The 20,901-nt window shown below is 46.6% G+C and overlaps 1 protein-coding gene across 2 annotated transcripts in view; it reads right to left on the reverse strand.

Annotated features, from left to right (window-relative positions):
- Positions 1-2,530: 2,530 nt before the first annotated feature.
- KCNK10 (potassium two pore domain channel subfamily K member 10) overlaps positions 2,531-20,901 on the reverse strand; it is a 131,539-nt gene continuing 113,168 nt past the window's right edge. For both annotated transcript variants that reach the window (XM_031454153.2, XM_010989163.3), the window contains exons 5-7: positions 13,930-14,116; positions 10,140-10,282; positions 2,531-8,309 (exon numbers count right to left, since the gene is read on the reverse strand). In XM_031454153.2, the coding sequence (XP_031310013.1) occupies positions 7,689-8,309; positions 10,140-10,282; positions 13,930-14,116 (951 nt within the window). In that variant the 3' untranslated portion in view covers positions 2,531-7,688. The remainder of the gene's footprint in view (positions 8,310-10,139; positions 10,283-13,929; positions 14,117-20,901) is intronic.

Raw genomic sequence — 20,901 nt, forward strand, 5'->3', positions numbered from 1 at the left:
GAGGGACTGGAGCCCCACAGAGCGTCAGGGCAGGGCCAGAGAAATCCTGTTTTACGGCTTTTGCTATGATCAGTTCCCATGAGGCCAAGCAGAAATGCCTTTCCAATAAAAATATTACATCTAGGTGTTTTGGGGTTTTCTAAGAAGTGCAACTCCATTTACCAGCATTTTGGAAGATCCTTATTTTCAGCAAGGGTATCTTATCACCCTGCCTCTGTTCTCTGACGTGATGAATGCTACTCAGTTCTAAAGGCTGTACCCTCATGAGAGAATGAGAGTGAAAAGCATGAATGATGTCTTAGAACTATTCTGAAAATCGTTCTGAAATCACGGATCCCATCAAAGAATCTCAGGGATGTACGAGGGTCACTGGGCAATATTTTGAGAACTACTAGCCTTAAGTATAGTCTTAAAATTGATGCTGAGAATGCACCCAGATGAATAGGGGAGGAATTCTATAACTGATAAAGATACCTAAAGGGGTAAAGAGTGGTGGCATATTTGTCGCATCTGACACCTCACAAAACATAATTTCGTATTTCCTAAGGTCAAAGACATTCAAACTGTATCTACTGTAATAAGGTTGGTTTTAAAATAAATATTCCATTACATCCAAATGAGAGCTGTCTATCAAAGGAGTCAGCTTCAGGGTCAAGCTATTTTAACTATCACTGCAATTAAAATTTTGAAGTTTGTTGTAAACCCAAAATACAAATGAAATTCATTATTTTGTAGGCAAACTTGATTTTGACCAAGATGATACTCAGGAACTGGATAAATTACTTATTCCACCAGTCTTGGCTCCAGATGACTTCCAATTCATGAAGAAAAAAAAAGAAAAAACATTCAGTCTGCCTTGAAGGATGCAAATTATGTTATCCATGAGGGTAGTAAAATTATTCCACCAATAATTTGAGTGTCTATATTGTTACAGGTACAGTGCTCAGTGCTGGGACTGGAAATGACCTGAGGAGTTTATTATCTGCATCAGACAGACAAGGACCCCAGCCATTAAGCCCAGCATGCTGGAGTTGAGGGGAGCCCCCCATGTTGAAGGCAGCTAACTCACTCAGAGGGGAAGGGGATGAGTTCCCCAGAGGTGCCTCTTCAGCTCAGCACTGAAAGATCCGAAGGGGCCAGGTGGCTGTGGGATGGGGGAGGCAGCACATAAGTAAGGAGGACTTTCAAAAGGGGCAGTAGGTGCAAAGACCTGGAGGTAGAAGAGGAAAGCATGGACCACTGGGGAGCTTGCAAGGAATCCAAAATGGTGGCGGCAGAGGCTGGTTGTGATGAGGCAGAAACGCCCTATGAGTGTGACAGATCAGCGCTTTGGGGTTTTATCCTGCAGGCCACGGAGAGCCACAGAACAATCTGCATTTTGGAAAGATCTCTTTGACTTCCTACCGTGTGCCGTGCACTGTCCCCTAGGCCCATGAAGACGAAACCCATAAAAACAATAAAGATATGAACCAGATCTGTCCCTGCCCAGCCCGTGACCAGTAGGGTTAGCCTGGGTGAAGTTCTTGGCTTTGGCTACTGTGTAGGCCATTTGGCCTTGCTCAGTCTGGCAGCCAGGGACTCACCTTTCTGAACTTATGGCACGCCTCTCTCACAAGTAGGGTGGGAGACACAGGGCAGATAAGTCAGAAAGGACCACAGCACCTTTACTGGGAAAGTGCTCAAAGCACATGTCCCAGGCAGCTGTGTGATCTGCTGAAAGAAACTCAGGTTTGGAGCTGACTCACTTGGGTTGGAAGTTTCTTATTCTCTCTGAGCCTCAATGCCTTCATCTACAAAATGAAGAAACCCAACTTGTTCCATGTTTGTAAACAGCCTGGCAGATCACCTGCTACTCGGTAAGTGCTCAAAAATGGTCGGCATTTTGTCTCTGCCCTTATGACAAGCTGGTGGATGTGTAGTAAGGGCAAAACCAAATACAGTTTGAAATGTTGGCACCCGAGGAGTTGCCTATTTCATATTAGCGGACTTGTCACAATGTCCAAATTCAGTGTTTCTCCTAGAAACTATGACCTGCTCTCCAACCTCTAGCAGCATGTGATCAGGATCAGATAAAAATAGGGAGGTGAAAGTAAATGTGCAGTAATTATACTGGGTTAAGATGCCTCTTCTTGGGTTGCTGTGGGCTCCTCCGCATGCAAGACAGTGAGTTTCCATCAGCTCTGCCCTGACGAATGCTTGCGAGTGACGCCTGTCCCCAGAAGACCTGTGGTCCTGAGCGTAGCTCCCAACCCAGCCACTGTGAACCATGTTGGGCCCCACAGAAGAAAAGAAAACAGGAGAGACATTGGACTGGATCTTCCAGAAGGTCTTTGTTGCAATTTTCTCCAACATTGAAAAAAAATTACATCATCAGATAAAGACAATAGCAGCACAGCTACTGAAATGTTACAAGCAAAGTTGCTTTTGTACTTTTCCTAAGAACATTACGAAGTTCCCTCCTCCCCCACCCCGCATTATTTTCTGTAAAATGCCTTTTTTTTTTTTTAAAGCACCATGAAATCCTACAGAGAGAAAAATAGGTAAAACACCTCCACACATGGGTTTATCGTCGTCACAGGGCCCCCTGCCTGGGATTCTGGGACGGGGAAGGGGCCGGAGGCTGGCACGTGGGTCGGTTTGCATATCGCTTCTAGGCACCCCTGCACCGTCTCCCTTCAAACTCAGCGCCCTGATGGCAAAGGGGAGGCTTCCCAGTTATCCTCGGCAGCACAGGACTGCTGTAGAGATGGAGCGGGAATGCTCTCAAGGATTTTTTTTTTTTTAATGCACAGGGAACTATTTGAGATTTTTTGCTTAAGACCAAGAACAGAAAGATTCCAAATCTCTTAGGCACCTGTGAACACGATCACTTTCGGTCAAATCAGAGACACCTCATTTCTCTTCATTGCCACGGTGCTGATGTCACATGACCCAGGGACCGCCAGGGGAGGGCAGAGGTTTCCATGGACTGTGGGCGGGCTGGTGAAGCACAATGCAGCTGGTTCCTCGAGCAAGGACAGAGGGCGGGACTTTATTCACAGCCATGGAATCAGCCTGCTGTTCCAAAGTCTCCACACGCAGAAGTCGCAGCCATCCACAACGTCAAATCAAAGTCACCTTTGTTTCAGAAAGTTGCCATTTTTATTTTTTAAGGCCATGACTAACTAGCTCTCACACTCCACCACCGAGAGCTCGCCCTGCTCACACAGCCACTGTCTTTGCACACAACTGCATCATAACCGTGAGAAAGAATAACCCCCACTTGAAACATTAACGGGATGCGGGAAGCAGAGACATGAAATGTAATACTGGCTTTTTTAAATCTTTCAAATCTTTTTTTTTTTTCATTTCGGAGTCTCTGCATGTTGGTTTTCCTATGCTTCTCTTATGGTTCAGAAACCATAGTACATATTGAAGGGTCTACATTCTTACCCAATATAGTGAGTTAAAACCTGCCCTAACCAAATTCTGGCCACATTCTCACTAAGCCCCCAAAACCAAGCATACCGATATATGGGCAGTGTCGACTCAGCCAGGAAGTGATATCATCTCGGAGGGAGGCAGGGGTGCTCTGTTAACGTCTAACTCAACTAAGACGTTCAACACAGAATGGTCCCCAGAGGACTCAGAGCAGCCATTTCTGTGTGTGTGTGTCTGTCTGTCTGTCTGTCTGAGTGAGCAATATCTATATTATATGAATCCATAAAGTAATCAAATGGAATCATTACTACAAATGACTCCAAATAGCAACAACTTAAAATTCTTTAAATAGTCTTGACACCATGCAAAAATTGCCCGCATAGCCTGATTTCCAGGTGACAGTGCACTGTAAAGGAGAACAGCGTGAGTTTACACAGGGCATGGTCCTAATTTGGACACCAGGCTCCCAAATACATCTGGTCTCCATCAGTCACCCAGAACAAAAAATCCCCAAGGGCAGGAGACAAAGCTCTCATCTTCACCTAAAAGAAGTGGGTCCCATTAGTCAGTATTTGAAAATCCAGCTATCAATAGTCTTAGTAAATTTAATTAACTCATGGACCAGGGAATGTTTGGTCAGAAAACTGCAGAACTAAAAGGGACCTTGACGACTGTGTGTTCAACTGCCTTGATGTGCCGATGAGGTAACAGAGAGATACAGGCAAGGGGTCTGAGGTACCCAAGACCACAGGCTGGGACTGCAGAGCACAGACAAATAGTCCCAGTCCCCTTAGCTGTAGGTCAGGGACACCTCTACCTACGCACACATTAAGGCCCTTTCCCAAAAGTGATAACGTCCTAGAGTCGCTACTGGGTTAAGACTGGGCATCGAGCTGAATTCTCTCCCAATTGTCTCTTGGCTCTCACCATATCTGCTGTGGAGGAAAAATTCAATCCCCATCCACCAGGAGGAATGATGGACACCACCCACTGACAAGCCACACCTGTGCCCTTCCCGTGTGCAAAACCAAAACATTTTCTGCAGGTGTATGGGGGGCAGGTGGAGAACGGAGCTTGGAAGGGTGGGGCTGTGCGTGTCCTGACTCTAATGCAGCTCTGCCTTAGCCATGTGAATTCTACGTGTTATTTGGCCCCCTTTTACAAAGGGGGCTTTCAAGCAGCTCCAAAACAACTAGCCTCCCCTCAAATCTTAGCTCGTCCGCAGGAAGTGGGGTCCAGACTCTCAGGCCCCCTCAGCTGCTCCTCTGGAGAGAACATCATAGTTTGTCAAACACTTTGCCCACATATTCAGTGGATCAGTCTCCATGAAGGGAGGGCTCTTCTTTGATCTTATATATCAGGGCCTTAGCCCCATCGGTACTCGGGAACTCCCAGCTGATCCTTTCTCCACATTACCGTGGCTTGGCTTGTTGGGGCCAGTGCCTTGCACACACCAACACCTGTTCTGTTTGGTAGAGCGTGCAGCTTAGTGCTTTGAGCTGTTTGATTCCAGCTGTACGCCGAGTTCCCGCAAGGTAAGCAAGTAAAGTGCAAAAGCGTGCTTTCAAAGGGCATTTTTAACAATACAGAAGGGGCCCCCCATACAGCGTTCCCAACACTGAGACCAAAAGAATGTACCGTAAGCGTCTGCAAGCGCAACCCATTAGGCCCTGTTTACACAAAGCCCTTAGACCCTCTTGATAGTAAAGACCTTCTCCCATATCTGTATGCTGTGTCCATGAAACTAGAAAGACACACACGCATGCACAGACACACACACTCACACTCACAAAGGTGCACAGCATGGACACCATAGAAAGGGGAAAGCAGACTTTGGTCAGACAGACTTCGAATACCAGCTCTAGTCCCTTCTTGCTGTGTGCTCTTCCCTGAGCCTCCGTGTCATCATCTGCATAATGGGTTTGCAAACCCTTCCTGCGGAGTCTCGCTGTGAGGCTTCAGTGAGCCCACGGCCGTAAAGTGCCTCATCTAGTGCCTGGTCCACAGAAGCCACTGGATGTACGATAGGGAAGCCTTTCCGCCAGACTTGGCTCTAGGGTCTAGAACTTCAGCCCACTACTATAAAAGTTCCAAGTAACAGAGGGTGGAAACTCAAATGAATGAGATCCTTGGGGAGTTTAATCACGAAGCTTTTAACTTGTCAGAAGAAGAAAGTCCCACTTACCTACCAATTTCTTAAAACACACTTTGACAGGCTGGAACGATGGCAGTGAGAACCAACGCCCACCCTGCACATGCACTGTTCCCAGGTGCCTGTGTATCACTGTGTGGACACAGGGTGTCGCCAGTGAGCCACGGCTCCAGCCCCATGGAGGCCTTCCCCCAAACCTGCCTTGGACAGGAAGGACCTCAGCAAACTCGATTCTTACTTGGCTCCTTCCCCAAAGTAATGCCAGAACTTTAACTAGAGCCTAAAATTTGGCGGGGGGGAAAAATGGGGGATGGAGAGGGGCTGTGTGTGCTCCAGACAAGGGAGAGCTGTGCATTTTTGAAAACTGGGCAGGAAGAGAGGTCTGCCGTGCTATCAGTAGTCAGGGATGTGGTGGGTATAATTTTCCCTGGAAGTCGGAAAGCACTATGGATTTCTGGAAGTCTTTGCTGGTCCTGCGACCTGATAAGTCCACTCTGTGGTATTAGTTATGTGACATCTCCAAACCAGCAACTTCCTGGTGTTACCAGGTCCAACTGCTTGAAGTGTGTGGCCCAAACAGCTAAGTTGGAACCAGCACAATGGCCAGCCAACTCTGGAAAAGACGGCGGCACACACAGGATGGTTGGTCTAGGACACATTTTTCCCTTTCTGATAAAAATCCACTTAGAATCTCCCTCTTCAAACCTACGACTTGCCACTCCCCCCACCCCCCGACTCTCCTTCACTGGATGTTCTATCGCGTGCTGGTACCTGTTTGCCTAGAAACAATCACAGTGGTTCCAATTTTAGTGGCTAGCAGGGGTGAGATAAAAAAACGAGCAAGGAAAAGAAGTGATGCTTTCAGAATAAAGGAACACCCGAACATGAAAGTGAAATCTTTCAAATACTTCTTTTAAGTTTTTTTTTTTTTTTCAAAAACGGCAATAATGGCACTTAAGCGGCAAGCAATGAAAACAATTCAATCTTCCTGTACAAGGGTTGGTTGAGGGGTTAAGTTTCCTTTTGTTTGCAGACAGTAAGACTGGACCTTGGGTCACTATGTCTACCCTAAGACACCCAAAGGGACAAGAAGCCCTGAGATGGAATGATGCCATGGTCCTCCTTGGTATGTCTCAGACATGCAGGATGCCTATTTTTCATAAAAATTTAGGATCAGCTAGACAGAACAGCAAGCCACCGGCATCATGCAAGGCAATGATAGTTTTGGTATTTTTCCCCCTCTTACCAAAACAAATTGTAACATAAGTTCCACTAGAAAAGTGAACGTGAACATTTCAAAACCGGTTTATTTTCACCATTGCACCCACTGAGGAAAATGCATGATTTTTGCCTTTAACCATGCAGCGGCTGAGGGTGAGTTCTCACCAATGCTTGCAAGTTTGTTTGGACTACCCGCCCCCGTGAGAAAGACAAAATTCGGTAGGCTTCAGTCATTGGTTAAGGTAATATCCACAGTGTGATGTGTTTGTGATTTTTTTTATTTTTTTCTTCTGTAATGAGGAAAGCAATTGCACCTTTTAATACGTGTTCTCTGATCTGCTGCCAACACATTCCAGGTGCTCTCTCGGGTCCCAAGGACATTGATTTGGAGCTTAGAAAGACTAGGTACGCGCTGAACGGTTTGTATCAAAATTGGAGCTCAGAACATGTCCGAAGTGCCCGCTCTAACCCTAGTTACAGGTGCCACTTCACCCCCTGAATCCTGTCCCCTTCTGTGTGTGCACATATCGCTAAGGGTAGGTCCATTTAAACGACACACGTGTTCCTTTCAGACGGCTGGTCTACAGAATAGCTGCCCTTTTGCTACCCGCCGTAGCGGGACGGCACTGCCCGGGGGCACAGCGTCGCCTCGGACGCGCTCGTGACCTCCTACGCGTGCGAAGGCTCCGTGGGTGTCCTGCGGCCCTGGCGGCAAGTCCTCGTCCTTCAATTCCTTTTGGCAGAGCAAGCTTTCTCAGTGGTTTATGGCACAGTGAGACAGAGTCTTCGATGCTATGTAACTTCGGACTAAGGAGAAGTCTTGTTTAAGGCACGTGTCTCAGGGTGAATATAAAAAAAACCCACAACGCTGGGTGCAGTCCAACGTCCTTACCTCTTAGTTTCTGTCTTCAAGTAACGCTTTGTTCTCTGGCTCCCTGTCTTTGGTGTCCGTGGGGACCACCCCGTCCTCCGCTCCGGCCTGCGGCTGGATGCAGTCAGTCAACAGGGCCGTGCTGGAGTGGTCCGAGTTGCACACCTTCTCCCCCTCCTCCTCCTTCCTCTCCTCGTCCAGGGAGTAATTCCGGAAGCTCTTGTAGATCTTCTGCACGTCCTCGGGCAAGGCCTTCTTGGTGTCCTTGTTTTTCCTCTTGGTGAGCCTGGAGGTGGACCCGAACTTGTTGACGATGTTGTCCTCGGACGCCCCCTGCCCGTGTTTGTTCAGCTGCTCCGAGCCCTGCAGGCGCAGGTTGTTGGGCCGGTTGTTGATGCTCTCCTGGGACGAGGCCTTGAAGCGGCCGGTGTCCAGCGCGGCGAGGACGGAGCGCTTCTCGGGCGAGAGCACGTCGAGCGAGTGGGCCCTCTGGTCCAGGCCCAGGCGCCGGCGCTCCATGCTGCGGAGGGTGGCCGCGCGCTGCAGCTTGTCGTGGATCTCCACGCTGAGCCGCCGCCGCGTCTCCCGGAACTCGGCCGTCACGTTGGCCTTCCACTCCGCCGCGTGGGCCTTGATTTCACCCACCTGGCGGGGACACGGGACAACAATCGCGCGCTGAGAAATCCACCTCCGCCTCGGGGCCCTCCTCCCACCCAGCGCCCGCAGCCCTCGGGCGTCCCCCAGGGGAAGGAGGCCGGGTGCTGCTGGTGGCGCAAGCACCCAGCGGGAGGAGCGGGGTGCTACCCCAGTCCTTCCTGCTGCCTGGATAACTCATCTCAAATGGCTCAGGGGGGCGCACATGCTGGGGAACCCAACGGAAGCCTGAGATCTGGAGACGGGAACTGTCTCCAGATGGCATTCTAAGGGAGAGGTCAATATTTGGAGATGGAAGGCGTGGGGGCCGGCTGTTTCTATCTTTTTTAAAAATTATCTGGCCTGTTCCTCCAGCATAACTCTGGGCTCACAGAGTTTTTCATGTTTCATGAGATAACGATGCACGGAGCTGGGTCCTGTGCACAAAGCAGATGCTCTCAGCAGGTCCTATGCCCTTCCTTGTCCCTCCAAGTAGCTCACTCTGGGTAGCGTGACCAACTTCGCCCAGTTAGCCTGGGAAAGTCCTGAGTCCTAGGTACCACGTCAGTCCTGGGCAAACTGGTAGAGGTGGTCGCCCCGTTCCTGGGCCACACTATGGCCTTGTGCTACCCAGCTTTCCTGCTATACAAAGATCCCCCGGGGCACCTGGTAACCGAATTTCCCCAGTCTGGGTGCAGGAAGGGGGCATGCTCTGCCAAAGCCTGCAGAACACACTGCCTTAGAGTGAAGCTTCACAGGAGGATCAGTACCAAGACTCTGGGCTCTGACTCAGCAGGGGTAACAGTACAAGTCTCATGCTTTCCTGTACAGATGAGTGACTCAGATTTCTGAATTAAGGAATGTCAATATTTATGTTGTTGCTTTCTCTTTCATTATAGCTGATTTCCGGCAGGTCAGCTGTCTGGGGAATCAGACTGGAGACTGCACTGATACTGTTTGTGCAAGCCAGAAAAATTAAGCCATTGGGCCCAAGTATGATAAGGGAGATGTCTCCGTTTCACAACACTCTCCCAGGGGCTTCCACACAGAATGACCATATTCTGGGATGGGAACAGTCACCCTTAAAGAGGCTGTCCCTCTTTCTGTTTCTTTGGGTTTTATCTCCTTTCCTTTCTTTAGCACTTTCTTTCCCTTTACCTTGCCCTCCTCCTTTCTTACCTCTTTTCATCTGTTCCCAGAAGAACAACTTGGGCATTTTTTTTTTCATTTAAAAGAAAAAAAAAACTCTACCCTTCCTCCTTATGAGTTCCTTCTCTTGCCTCTGGGTAGGTTTCCATGCACATTTATATGAGGGAGTAGGGTCTGTGTGCCCCTGGCCACAGAGCTGTATTTGTTTCTACGAATCTGACAACCCTCAGGGGACATAAGTGTAAGGGACCCCTTGAGTTCACTTCCCCATGGCTGGCCATGGCTCAGTGACTTCAGTATCATACAGAACTGAGAAAAAGTTGACATACTTGCTGATCAGGGGCAACTGCACACCTCCCTCAACTGTAATCCACCTCTGCTGACTATGTCTGGTGTTTTGTTTTGTTTTTTTCTTTTTTTTCATTTTTAAAGATAAGTTGTTGTTTACTAGTCCTTCCAGGATCTGTGGGCTGGTGAGTCACCAGATTTTCTCACCTGCCAAAAAAGGGATCCAGAAATAACTGCTATTCCATTTACCTTGGGGTTTAAACTGATTCAAGAATTCAAAACAAGGAAACCTACGAGCCCTCCGTGTAGTAGAAAACAGTCCAGCCCATAGAATAGAGACACATAATTCTTGACACGAGCTAATCTGATCTCAGGAACATTCATAGAATCTGGAAGGAAGCCTACCTCTTCTTTTGTCTTTTTGGACAGAACCCGTAGCCAATCTCCGATCATACTGAGGACAGCTGCAAAGTAGGCAAGGCCAACAAGGATCCAAAACCACACTAGGGGCTTATACCACTCCCGGTAATTGATGCCAGCGTTTCCCCCTGAAAACAACCAAACGTTACTTTAACCAGGATCTAGCATGTGGTCTTTCCAGAGCAAACATGTCCCAGTCCGTGCAGCAGAGATGTCGCCCCATCACCAGAACACACAGCTACTAGGCCCTGCTGTATACAAGATGTGACATGGCTGAAAGGGCAAGGAAAAGACGTGTCCCTTCTTCCCTAAAGGAGCCTGACCTGTGGCTTAACTTCCTTTGAATCTTGACCACTAAACCGTTAACACTTGGAACAAAAGGATGTCAGAGGCCAACTTGATCCACCTACTTTAAACTTGAGCTGGACAGTGAATGACTTGAATTAGAGGGACAACAAATCGGGCCAAGTTGTCAATTTTTTCTTAAACTGCCTTAAATTTAATAAACATAAAATATCATTAAGTAATCCCAAATGGTTTGGAACTCTTGGAACCATTTCCTCCTTAAGCACACATGCATTTACCAAGAGATGGCGAGATGTGTGGGAGTAAAATTAGACTTAATGGTATTTCTGTGACTTTGACCCAAGCAATGGTGATTTAACGTTAACTGAGGGATGGTGTTTACATGATGCTACTCCAAGGGGTCAATTAGACTGAGTAATTAGAATCACTGTGCTAGAACGAAAAGGGGCCTTCAAGGCCAGCTTCCAAGCCTTTTATTTTATGAATTGAGATTACAGTAAAAATCCATCAGACCAATTGGCTAGTTGCCTGATTGCATTGACTAGCTGTTCCACTGAATGGATCAGTCATTTATTCCAAGTAATTAGCCTTCTTATTCTAGCCCTCCTATAGGCACTGCCAAAGGGAGCCATGCAAAACAGATTCCAAGCCCAGCCCCCCGTCCTAAAGAAGTGAGGAAGCGCCATGAAAAAGCTAATGTCAGCCTTGTTCTCACTCTGTGAGGTGTCGCCCAGGGAAGCAGGCCAGTGGCCATCTCTAAGACAAGCGACATTGGCCGGGGATGAGTAATTATGGTGCTTCATGGTGAGTGAGCATGGAGTTTTCCCGCTAGGTCATGGTTGTAACCTCATCTGAATCCAGACTGAGCTCTGATGGCATCTGTAATACCTCCCAAAGGCAGCTGGCCAGGCACTGTGGCTTGTGGCTCTTCTCAAAGTGACCGAACTAACTTTGCAGTGCAGCCCACAAGGTCTCCCTTGCTACCACCACTTCTTAGAATTAGAGTTTCAAACTTTGCTAAAGGGCTCTGTGGCACGCACCCCCTCGGTTTGGTTTAGCTGCCTGGTTTTCCCCTTTCGGGCAGCCCTCCCCCTCCGCCTGCTCTAGGATACTGTCGGAGTTCCTGCAAAGTTATGCAGTTTTTGAGGTTAATTTCCTCTCTGCACTAGGCCAGAGAACTCTGCAGCTTTCTCCTTGGAGCTCGCTAAAAGTTAAGTATTTACCTTAATGAGTCAGCATTGCCCAAAAAAGGTTGTCACTAGGGGGCGCTAGCGAGCAAGCCAGTAACCACCCTTCTGCCTGTTCCCTTCTCAGCTGCTGGCCTGGAATTCAGAACTCTGCGCTCTCAGTCAGGGTAGCAAAACGCTACCGGCTCAAAGTGAGTCAGCTACAAAAGAAACCAGCACTGTATCCTGCATGGTGATCGATGTTCTGATCATATTTCTGAGCCAATGCCTAGTCAAACCACAGCAACCATCAGCTCTGGTTAATGGATCTTTTTAAATGATGGGCATCCGTCCCTGTCTCCCATAGAGTATTGCCAAAAGGTTGCAACACACTTACAGCGTTCTAAGGCACGCATTCTTCAGATTGGCCCGTGTAAGCTCTGGAAACTGGCACTTAGCAGGGCCTGGTCCAATGGCGGTCAGCACTGTGGATTGTAAAAGACCCAGGGCTGTGCAGACGTCAGGACAAAGGAAATCACGGCTCTGCAGTCAGCGGTAAGTAAGGGAGTTAAAGCAGTGCCCTGCCTGTGACTGCGGAGGTCGCACCGTGACCAGTTAAGGAAGCATAAGGTCGAGTGCTGGTGTGAGCTACATGTATGGTGGCTCACAGTCCCTGATGGCCAATAAGAATAAATAATAAATTTAAATCTTACATGATTTTTTAACTCCCACATTCCGAAGGTTGTGCTATTTGTGTCCCAGATTAACAGATTAACAGATTGAACTGAGTGACTGGTGAGAGAGCGGGACTCCTGCAAGTGCCCTCCAGCAGACAGTCCTCTAGACAGCCCAGTGTTAGCACGGAGGGCTCCACCGCACAACAGAGTGCAAATTACACTCTGGGGGAACTTAACGATGGTGGTGGAACAGCTCTAAAGTCCAGATGCCGTTACCTGTATATACCTGGGATTGGAACCTCAGCTGAGTGTTCCCACAGGGCAGCTACGGATGATGCAAAGGAATTAACCGGACAGTCTTTCCCCTTACTCCCTTCATTTCTCCATGTGGCTTCTTTCCAGAGCTTCAGGCCTCTAATCAAATGGCACCCAGGGACCACTTGCCCAAGCTGAGATGCAGCGCAGTGGATGAGCACTGTGCACAAGGAGAGACGGGTGGGGGCCCACGCCTTCCTCAGGCTCTTTGTAAACAATTTTTAATCACTTTGACTTTGCAATTGTTGATCCTTAGCCAATGAAAAGGAAGGAAAAATTAAAACTGCTATTTCTGCAAACTAGACTTCAGTCTTCATCTTCCCAGTTGGAATAGCTACAAAACCACCCTGCCAGTTCTCTGGATCACAGAATTAACGTGGCGACGCCCACTCGCCTGTTGGCCAGCCTTCAACCTCCTCTCCAGAATTTGCTGTTTTCCACATTCGAGGAGAGGAGATCCCTGCCCTCCATAAATGTGTAAGTTACGATAGAGCTGCTTCATCAGAGCGTTCACTTCTTGGAGTAGAAAACGATCAACTGTCTGACCACCTAGAATTACTCCATTAGGAAAGGGAAGGATGGCCTCCTCCTTCTAGTCCTGCCTTCCTACCACACCCTGGGAAAGCGCTGCATCTAAGAAGCCGGATCTCATTTCAATTTTCAAGCTTCCTGTTCCTAGATGAATTTGATGGTGGTTTTCTTTTCTTCCTTAAGCACAGCGCATTGGCATTTATTTTTACAATGAAGGCCATTGCTTCTGTGCACATTCACGCAGAACCCACTGTGGTATCACATTCCCTTGGGGCAGTTCTCAGCTCCTAGTAGTCACCTGAGCCTTAAGTCTTGCCCTGGGACATGCTCAGGACAACGTCTGCGGGGACAGTGGCGCTCACCTTAGCATAAGGTAGCTCAGTCTGCAGGTCACTGCAGGCTACACTCTGTGCCAATCCCTCCAGAGTTTCCTATTTGCCACTTGCTGATATAGCTTTTATCAATTGATTCAAGGAGTCTTAATACAACTCAGAAGTCCAAACTCCAATGAGAAATTCATTTCACTCATGCATAATTCATATGATGATAAGCAATCTGCATCCTGGGGAGGGAGAGGCCGGCTTCCGCTCGAGGCATCAGTCTGATGCTGTTTACATCGCCTAGGACCACAGGTTTGGAACAAGCCTGCGCACAGCAGCCGAGACGCTGAGCCGTTTTCAGTTGCCTCTCCCACATCTTCCCTCGTGGTTTCAAAAAGCACTGCCAACAGAATATTTTCCCCACCAGGGCCCCAGCGACTGGGGTGCCCAGGGTGCTTACCTGCCACAAAGTCACCAAAGCCAACCGTGGTGAGAGTGACCACCACAAAGTAAATGGACTCCAGAGCCGTCCACCCTTCGATGTATTTGAAAATGACGGCGGGGATCGTCACAAACACAACACAGCCGGCCAAGATGAACAGGATGGTTGAGATGACCCGGATCTTGGTCTGACTCACTTGCTTTTTCTGAAGAACAGCAAAGGGGAAAGACAGGCAAGTTAGCTCCGTCACCCTGGATTCGGAAGACAGCGGTAGGGAAAGCAGGGCAGTGGCTTTCCACCTTGCTTTTGGTCATGGGCAGCTTTGTGAAAATCTGATGAAAGCTGTGGACCCTCTCCTAGAAAAATGCACATACGGAGTGGTCGAGGTGGTCCTCAGGTCCTAGGAAGCCTGGGGGTGCATGGATCCCAGGTCAAGAAACCCCACTTAGCTCATGTCTTGAATATCCTTTGCGTGGTTCCCTGACCACAGCCCAGATGCCGATTGTAACTTCCTAGCTCGTGCAAACATAACTATTTCCCAAGAAGGGCTTGCTGCCGTTTCTTGTGGGGCGCCACTGACCCTCCACTGGGAGGGCAAAGGTTTGGGGTTCTTTCCACAGTGGTGGTGGTGGATTTGCACCCAGTTTCCCTTGTGTCAAAGGGAATGTGCTGGAAAAATAAGGCTCCCGAGGCAAGCCAGAAGCTTTGGGTGAAAAGAAAGATGCAGCCACCCCATCCTCCTTTTTGACAGACTCCAGCCAAGTATCTCTGTGATTCTTCACCCTCCTGCCCGCTGCTGAGGTTGCGCATTTATAACACACTTTTCTCTTAAAAACACACGTGTTTGAGCCGGTACCATGGTCATCATGTTTGTTAGCCATATTTCCAATAAGGGACGGGACAGGAGTCCAAGTTGAGTGACAAGGTCACTGTCTAAAATGGGTAGTAAGGACTTCATCTCATGTCAGCTTCTGAAGGAGTCAAGTAGTTAAGTAGTAAAGAGATGAAAATGCATTTAGAATGGGAATCACAGTGATACTGGGGCAAGAGAATCATGTCCACAGAGTCCAGAGGTAGCCTGGAGGCACACTGGGTGTCCCCTTGAATGCACCCAAGACAACATTGGCATTGCCTCTAAACTGAGTAATCCTTTAAGGTCTTCTCAACACTCCTAGATTTGCCATTGGAGACTGTCATCAGGGGACCCTAGCACCATAAGCCCACGAAAACCATATACTATCATAAATACATGTTTAACACCTGAGTGCCTGGACCTCTGTACATTGCCCAGAGTTTCTGCAAAAGTGCACATTTAGGGCAATAGACATGAGAAATCCTTCCCACATGATCTATTTTCTAGTCATTGCCTTCTGGTGAATTAGAGGGTAGAGAACCTCCCAAAACAGAGAGAACTCTGCATTCATGCACTCATTTTACAGATGCAAAAACAAGCCAAAAGGGGTGAGGAATTTGCATAAAATGCTGCTAATTAGGAGCAGAGCCAAGATGAGAATTCTGATGTGATTAACTGTCGGTCCAGCGCGCAAGGATGGGAACCAGTTTTCAAGTTAACAATTCACCAGTTGAAAGCTGCCAGAGTTCTCCCCTAATGAAGGAAACCAGACTAACCTCCTCTGGGAAAGGAGACTGCGAATAAAAACTTTTCACTGGGAGATCTTGTCACTGTGCAGGAATTCCTAAGCTTTTACCATAGCAGGGACATCTCAGCCAGGTATCCCAGGAAAAAAAAATGGTCAAGAGAGATGCTTCAAAGATCAGCCACTTGGCTTAACCAGGAAACGCTAGCCAAGGAAAGGACTAGGTCTCTGAGATAGAAAGGTTGATTATGGTTCTGTTTCCTTTCCTCCCATCTTCCTCTTCCTCCCCAAGTTGTGGAGACAAACATCAGTGCCGCCTCTTCCCTGGAAAATGCCAAGGGGCAAGAGAGCTGGGGAATGGGGAGAAAGGCTGCTCCCCTCTGTAGTCATGCCTCAAAACCATCAATCCCACCTAACTGGGGTCCTGAGTCCGTATGTTCAATACGGCAGCTGGGAGTGGGCAGTTAATGACGAAGAATAGCCGTAGTGGAGAACACTTGTTTGCACAAATCTAAATCAGCACTATTTACACTCGAGTTCCTGGATCAATACATTCCCTAAATATTCATGGGAAAAGCTAAAGAAATACAATCCTTTATAAAAAGGAGTCAAGTACCCTGTAACTCCTAAGAGGGGTATGTAGAGTGGAAACAGGAAAAAATTAATTGATCCATGCTTTTATACAGTCCCCTCCCCATCTCCTCAGAAAAGCCACCTAATAAAAGATAATTTATTGATATTTTTGAAACTGAATGTGGAAATACCATTTTTTCCACAAACGAAAGTACTGTGACAAGATATATTACCTGAGAACCGTAAGGAAGGTTTTACCCATTTCATGGATTTCTACATTGGCTAGTATAAGACTTCGAGGGGGCAGTCGAAGTCCCCCTGAGAATCCAGGAACTTAGTTATTACTAGCCTAGTTTTGTTTGTAGACATGAGCAAAAACCCAAAGCGCAAAAGGAGATTTTACCACAGATTATTAACCTAATCTAATTGCTGGCAATGGGCAGATTATCTCCCCCCTCTATAAATCATCCTTCTCAAAGGCATAATGAAATTAAAGTGAATTAAATGTTTGTGAGACATTTGTTAAGTCATAAATTAGGATGCGAATGCAGTTGTAATCCAAATGAGGTTGAGGTTGGCAAAGGAGAGCAGCAAGTAGGTAGGAAGCTGGAGAGATTCCCGGGCTCCAGGAGGTGGGCAGAAGGGAAGATGGCCCCGGACGGCATTTGTTTGGTAGCGGAGAGCGAGGTGTGTAACAAAGGCTAGATTGTGGAGTCTTAATTGCATTATCTGCTAGAGAGTTTATCCGCAAGGTAGACATTTCACCACTGTTCACTGCCCAAATCAACCAGCGTGTCCCTGGGCTGCTCCCTCCAGACATTCTAGGGTGATGCTCAAAAAACGCATGGAGAATTTAATCATGGGGTATTTTAGGGACTTAAGAAATCAAGGGTCTTGCATGTGTGTATGTCTGTGTGTCTGTGTGGGGGGGGGGGTGAAATTGTGTATACCCATACATCACTATAAAAGGAAGAGGTATGGGCATAAAGTTTTGGCAATGTCTGTTATTCCAGAGACCCATTTTTTTCTGCCCTCTGGATGCTTTAAAAATAATGAACATTTTAAACTGTAGCTTTCAAGATGGAACCACGAACTATCATACACATCATCCAGTGATCTTTGGGCTTTTCATCCCCATCAGATCTGCAACCATTCACCACTACTGTAAACTGGTGTTTAAGGACTTGGAGTCTAGGGGCAGGCTGCCTGAGTCACATCCCTTCCCCGCTGCTAAATGGCTGAGTGACCTCAGGCAAGTTTCTCAATTTCTCTGTGCATTGGTTCCTTCCTCTAAAAATGAAGAATAAAAGAACGCACCTCATAAGATTGTTTGGAAGATTAAATAAGTGTGTACAAACTTAGCACAGTGCCTGCTAAGTGCTCAAGGATTGTTACTGATGTAAAAGTTCGAATCTTTCCTTAGATGTGGACAGTCCCAGATTCAATGCTGCCTTTTGCTATTGGGGAATGTTCCCTCACATTTGGCTTAAGATAACCTTTGTTTAGCTTCAGGTGGTCACTGCTGGTTGTCCCTTCCTGGATACATTACCTCATATAATTACCTCCTTTTTAATAAAAAAAAAAATCTTCATTCTCCCTTGGTTCTTTGGTGCTGATTCTGGATTGAGCTCTCAGACAGTCTCAGCTCACAATCTTGGAACCTTTCTTATCTGCCTTTCAATTAATTTCCCCCTAGTTTTTCATCATTCTTCTGAAACTGCCAAGAATTGCAGATAATGTTTGCAGTATCAGGAACCAGCTGCAGAGGGACCCTGAGAGGCACGGACCTTGTGTTTCTTACCACCCCCAGCCCCCCCACCCCCTCCCTTCCCGCCAACTATCACCACCACCTCCCCCACCACTTACAGAGTCAAGCTGTGTTTCCATGGTGGGGTTGCTAGGCAAAATCCCATTGCTTATTTACCAGTAAGCAGAGCAGCTAGCAAAAAGCTTTGTGAGCGCCCAGATCTGACAGAGCTAATGAGTTCTTAGGCTAACAAAATTGCTATCTGGGAAGAGATAGTTTGATACAATATTTGGGCAGAAGTGAGAGAATAGTTGTGTATATCTGTCCAAATCTTGTTTTCACACTTTGTTGATTAGATGATGTGTTCCTTCTCCTTATGCAAATGGCATTATGCAAAACTATTTCCCACGTCCGATTGGCACTATCTGCAGGAATTTTTGAGGAACTCAAAACCCACCTCCTGTAGAGTTCATTTAGTTGTCAAAATTATATGTGCAATTCTTCCAAAGAGCAAAATAAGCTTCCTAAACAGGAGGTGGGGGGCGGGGGGGGCAGCTCTAAGAGCTCTCCTTCCAGAGGGGGACGTATGTGCTGACAATTCTGGAAGTGTTTATTTCTTTCCGACCTCAGAGAGCTAAGCCACACATCCAGTTCTCATTAAGCATAATGCCCAGCCCGTTTTTGGTTACTTCCACAATCTTATTTTTAGAGAGCAAATACATTCCTATTCATTTATGGGCTATTTCTTTTTTGATATTTACCCCTCTCTAGTAACTGTTCTTCTTTTTACTTTTGTGTGATTTCTTAGAATTCTGAGGTTAGCAATCCAGATTGTTGTGTCTGGCTGAGAAACTGTTTATTTGTTGTGGTTTTCAGCCAGGATGTTGGAGATTTTATTCAATAACAAAGATACTGCAATAAAAATCCTAGGATGGGAGCTCGACAGGCAGGGCTCTAGTTTATGGTTCGGTTTTGTTTTGTTGAAATGCGAACTCATCACCATGGTAATACAATTGAACTGAGAGTGATTTCTCAAAATGGAAAGATAATAGGAACTGCCTCACAAAAGAACTGACTTTATTTTCTGATATTATTATGTTTTCTGCAAAGATTTCTTTTGAAAAAGTCCCGTTCTAACTAATGGTCTCAATATCACAACAAAGAGCCATGTAGTACCAACAATTCTGTAAACTGTGAAGAGAGTTTTTAAACACCATTTGCCTTTAATCTCCATGGCAGAGATACTGTAAACACAGATTAGTGAGAATCGTGCAGTGAAATCTCCACGGAGCCTACTGAAAATGTCATACTCAAAAGCTGAATACACAAATGGATAGTCCCTAGACCAAAAAAAAAAAAAAAAAAAAAAAGAGTTATATCTAGCATCTGAGTCTGAGCCATCCAACTGCATCCAACAGATTATTGGCTGGGTCAGTACTTTGCTGGTATCACCATGCAAAGTTTTTGAAAAAGCTCTTGGTATGTACAATTAAATTGTTTTTTATCGCTGAAATGGCAATATAGGTGCACCTGGGATGGAGAAAAATTAAAATCTAGAAAGAATAAAAATTCTCAGCTGTTTCACTCTGGGAACACCCTAATTAAAATCTTTGAAAGTTTTCTGTTCTAAAATTCAGTGGCTTTTAACATTTGAAGATAGTGCTCTATTAGAATGCAAAGCACTCAAAATTCAACCAGTTAATTCATTCAACACATAATTATTAAGAACCTGTTACATATCAGGAGATGTTCTAGTTGCAAAGGACCCAGCAGTTAAAAGGAGAGACGGGAAAAGTTCCTTCTTCACATACATACACAAAAGTCTATAGTTGGCTGGTGCAGGGTGGGAAATCTGAGCCTTTGGCTGAAAACAGTCTTTGTGGCGCTGTCCATGGTGCCCAGCCCTGGTCTGACTATTGAAGGCAAAGTTGTTACTTAATGGCATCCCAGTGATAAAAAAAAAAAATCACTTGGTAGAGAAGAAAGGAATATTCTTGCAGCTATCATATGTGGAATACAAAAGTGTGCCACCTGTGATCTTTGGATCTTTGTTAGCTAAGCATTCAGAAACCATGTTCCAGATCACACCAATAAAGGAAATACCCAACTGTAACCCTGGCTGAAGAAAGGTCCCTCTCTTTAGTTGAGGTATGAAAGGCAGGCCCATGGAAAGGAGAGGAGGATGGGGACACCTCCTGATGAGCGGCATCACAGAATAACTCCTGGCAAACCTTACAGATGCCACACCCAGCTGCCCACCTATCCAAATACCTAAACTTATTTCCCCAGATTTCAGCAGCAAAGTGAACAATGTTTCTACCCTAAAATGCCCTCTCCACCATCAAACACACAAGCATGCAGTAATTATACTACAGTAACAGTGCTACAGACAGCTGAAAGGTAGATTCAGTCTTCTCCTTCCCTTGGCTAACAAGGGTTCAAGGTCCTGATTCATTGGCCAAGCAGTCCACAATAGTCAAGACACAAGATCTCCTGCACAGAAGAAATGTTCCTTCCCACCTCTGATGCTTTTTCCCTTGTGCATGGAGCTCCACACACTGTAACACACATGGCCTCTCTCCAGCCTCTCACTCTGATGGAGGAACCAAGAACTCAGCCTCTTCCTCTCCTCTTCCTTTTGGGAACAAGCTGCCCTCAAGAAATACCCATTGTGATCTCCTGTCTAATTCTCAGGTTGTATTAGGAAACCCATTTTTCCACAGATATAAGCCACATTCTCCAGTGTTGAGGGTACATACTAATATTAGGTTTCAAAGTGTCATCTCTTTTATTTCTCAGTTGGTTCCTACCTTGGGTGGGAAAGATAGGATGCTATTTATTTGGTTCCTTCAAAGACCCCAACCATCTCAACTCTCCTCCCCCAGTCCTCCTGGTACTATGATTTAAAATATATATACATATATTTAGCAATAGCTCAATAATTATCCCATTATGGAAGAGAGAAAGAAGTCAAACCATGTACTGTGGGGCAAGTTCTCCTCAATGGAATTGAGGTGAATTCCCTTCTTTAGATTGTGGCCCCTCACCAGGAAGGAACACATGTAACAAAAA

The sequence above is a fragment of the Camelus dromedarius genome, chromosome 5, assembly GCF_036321535.1.
Source record: "Camelus dromedarius isolate mCamDro1 chromosome 5, mCamDro1.pat, whole genome shotgun sequence".
Lineage (NCBI taxonomy): Eukaryota > Metazoa > Chordata > Mammalia > Artiodactyla > Camelidae > Camelus > Camelus dromedarius.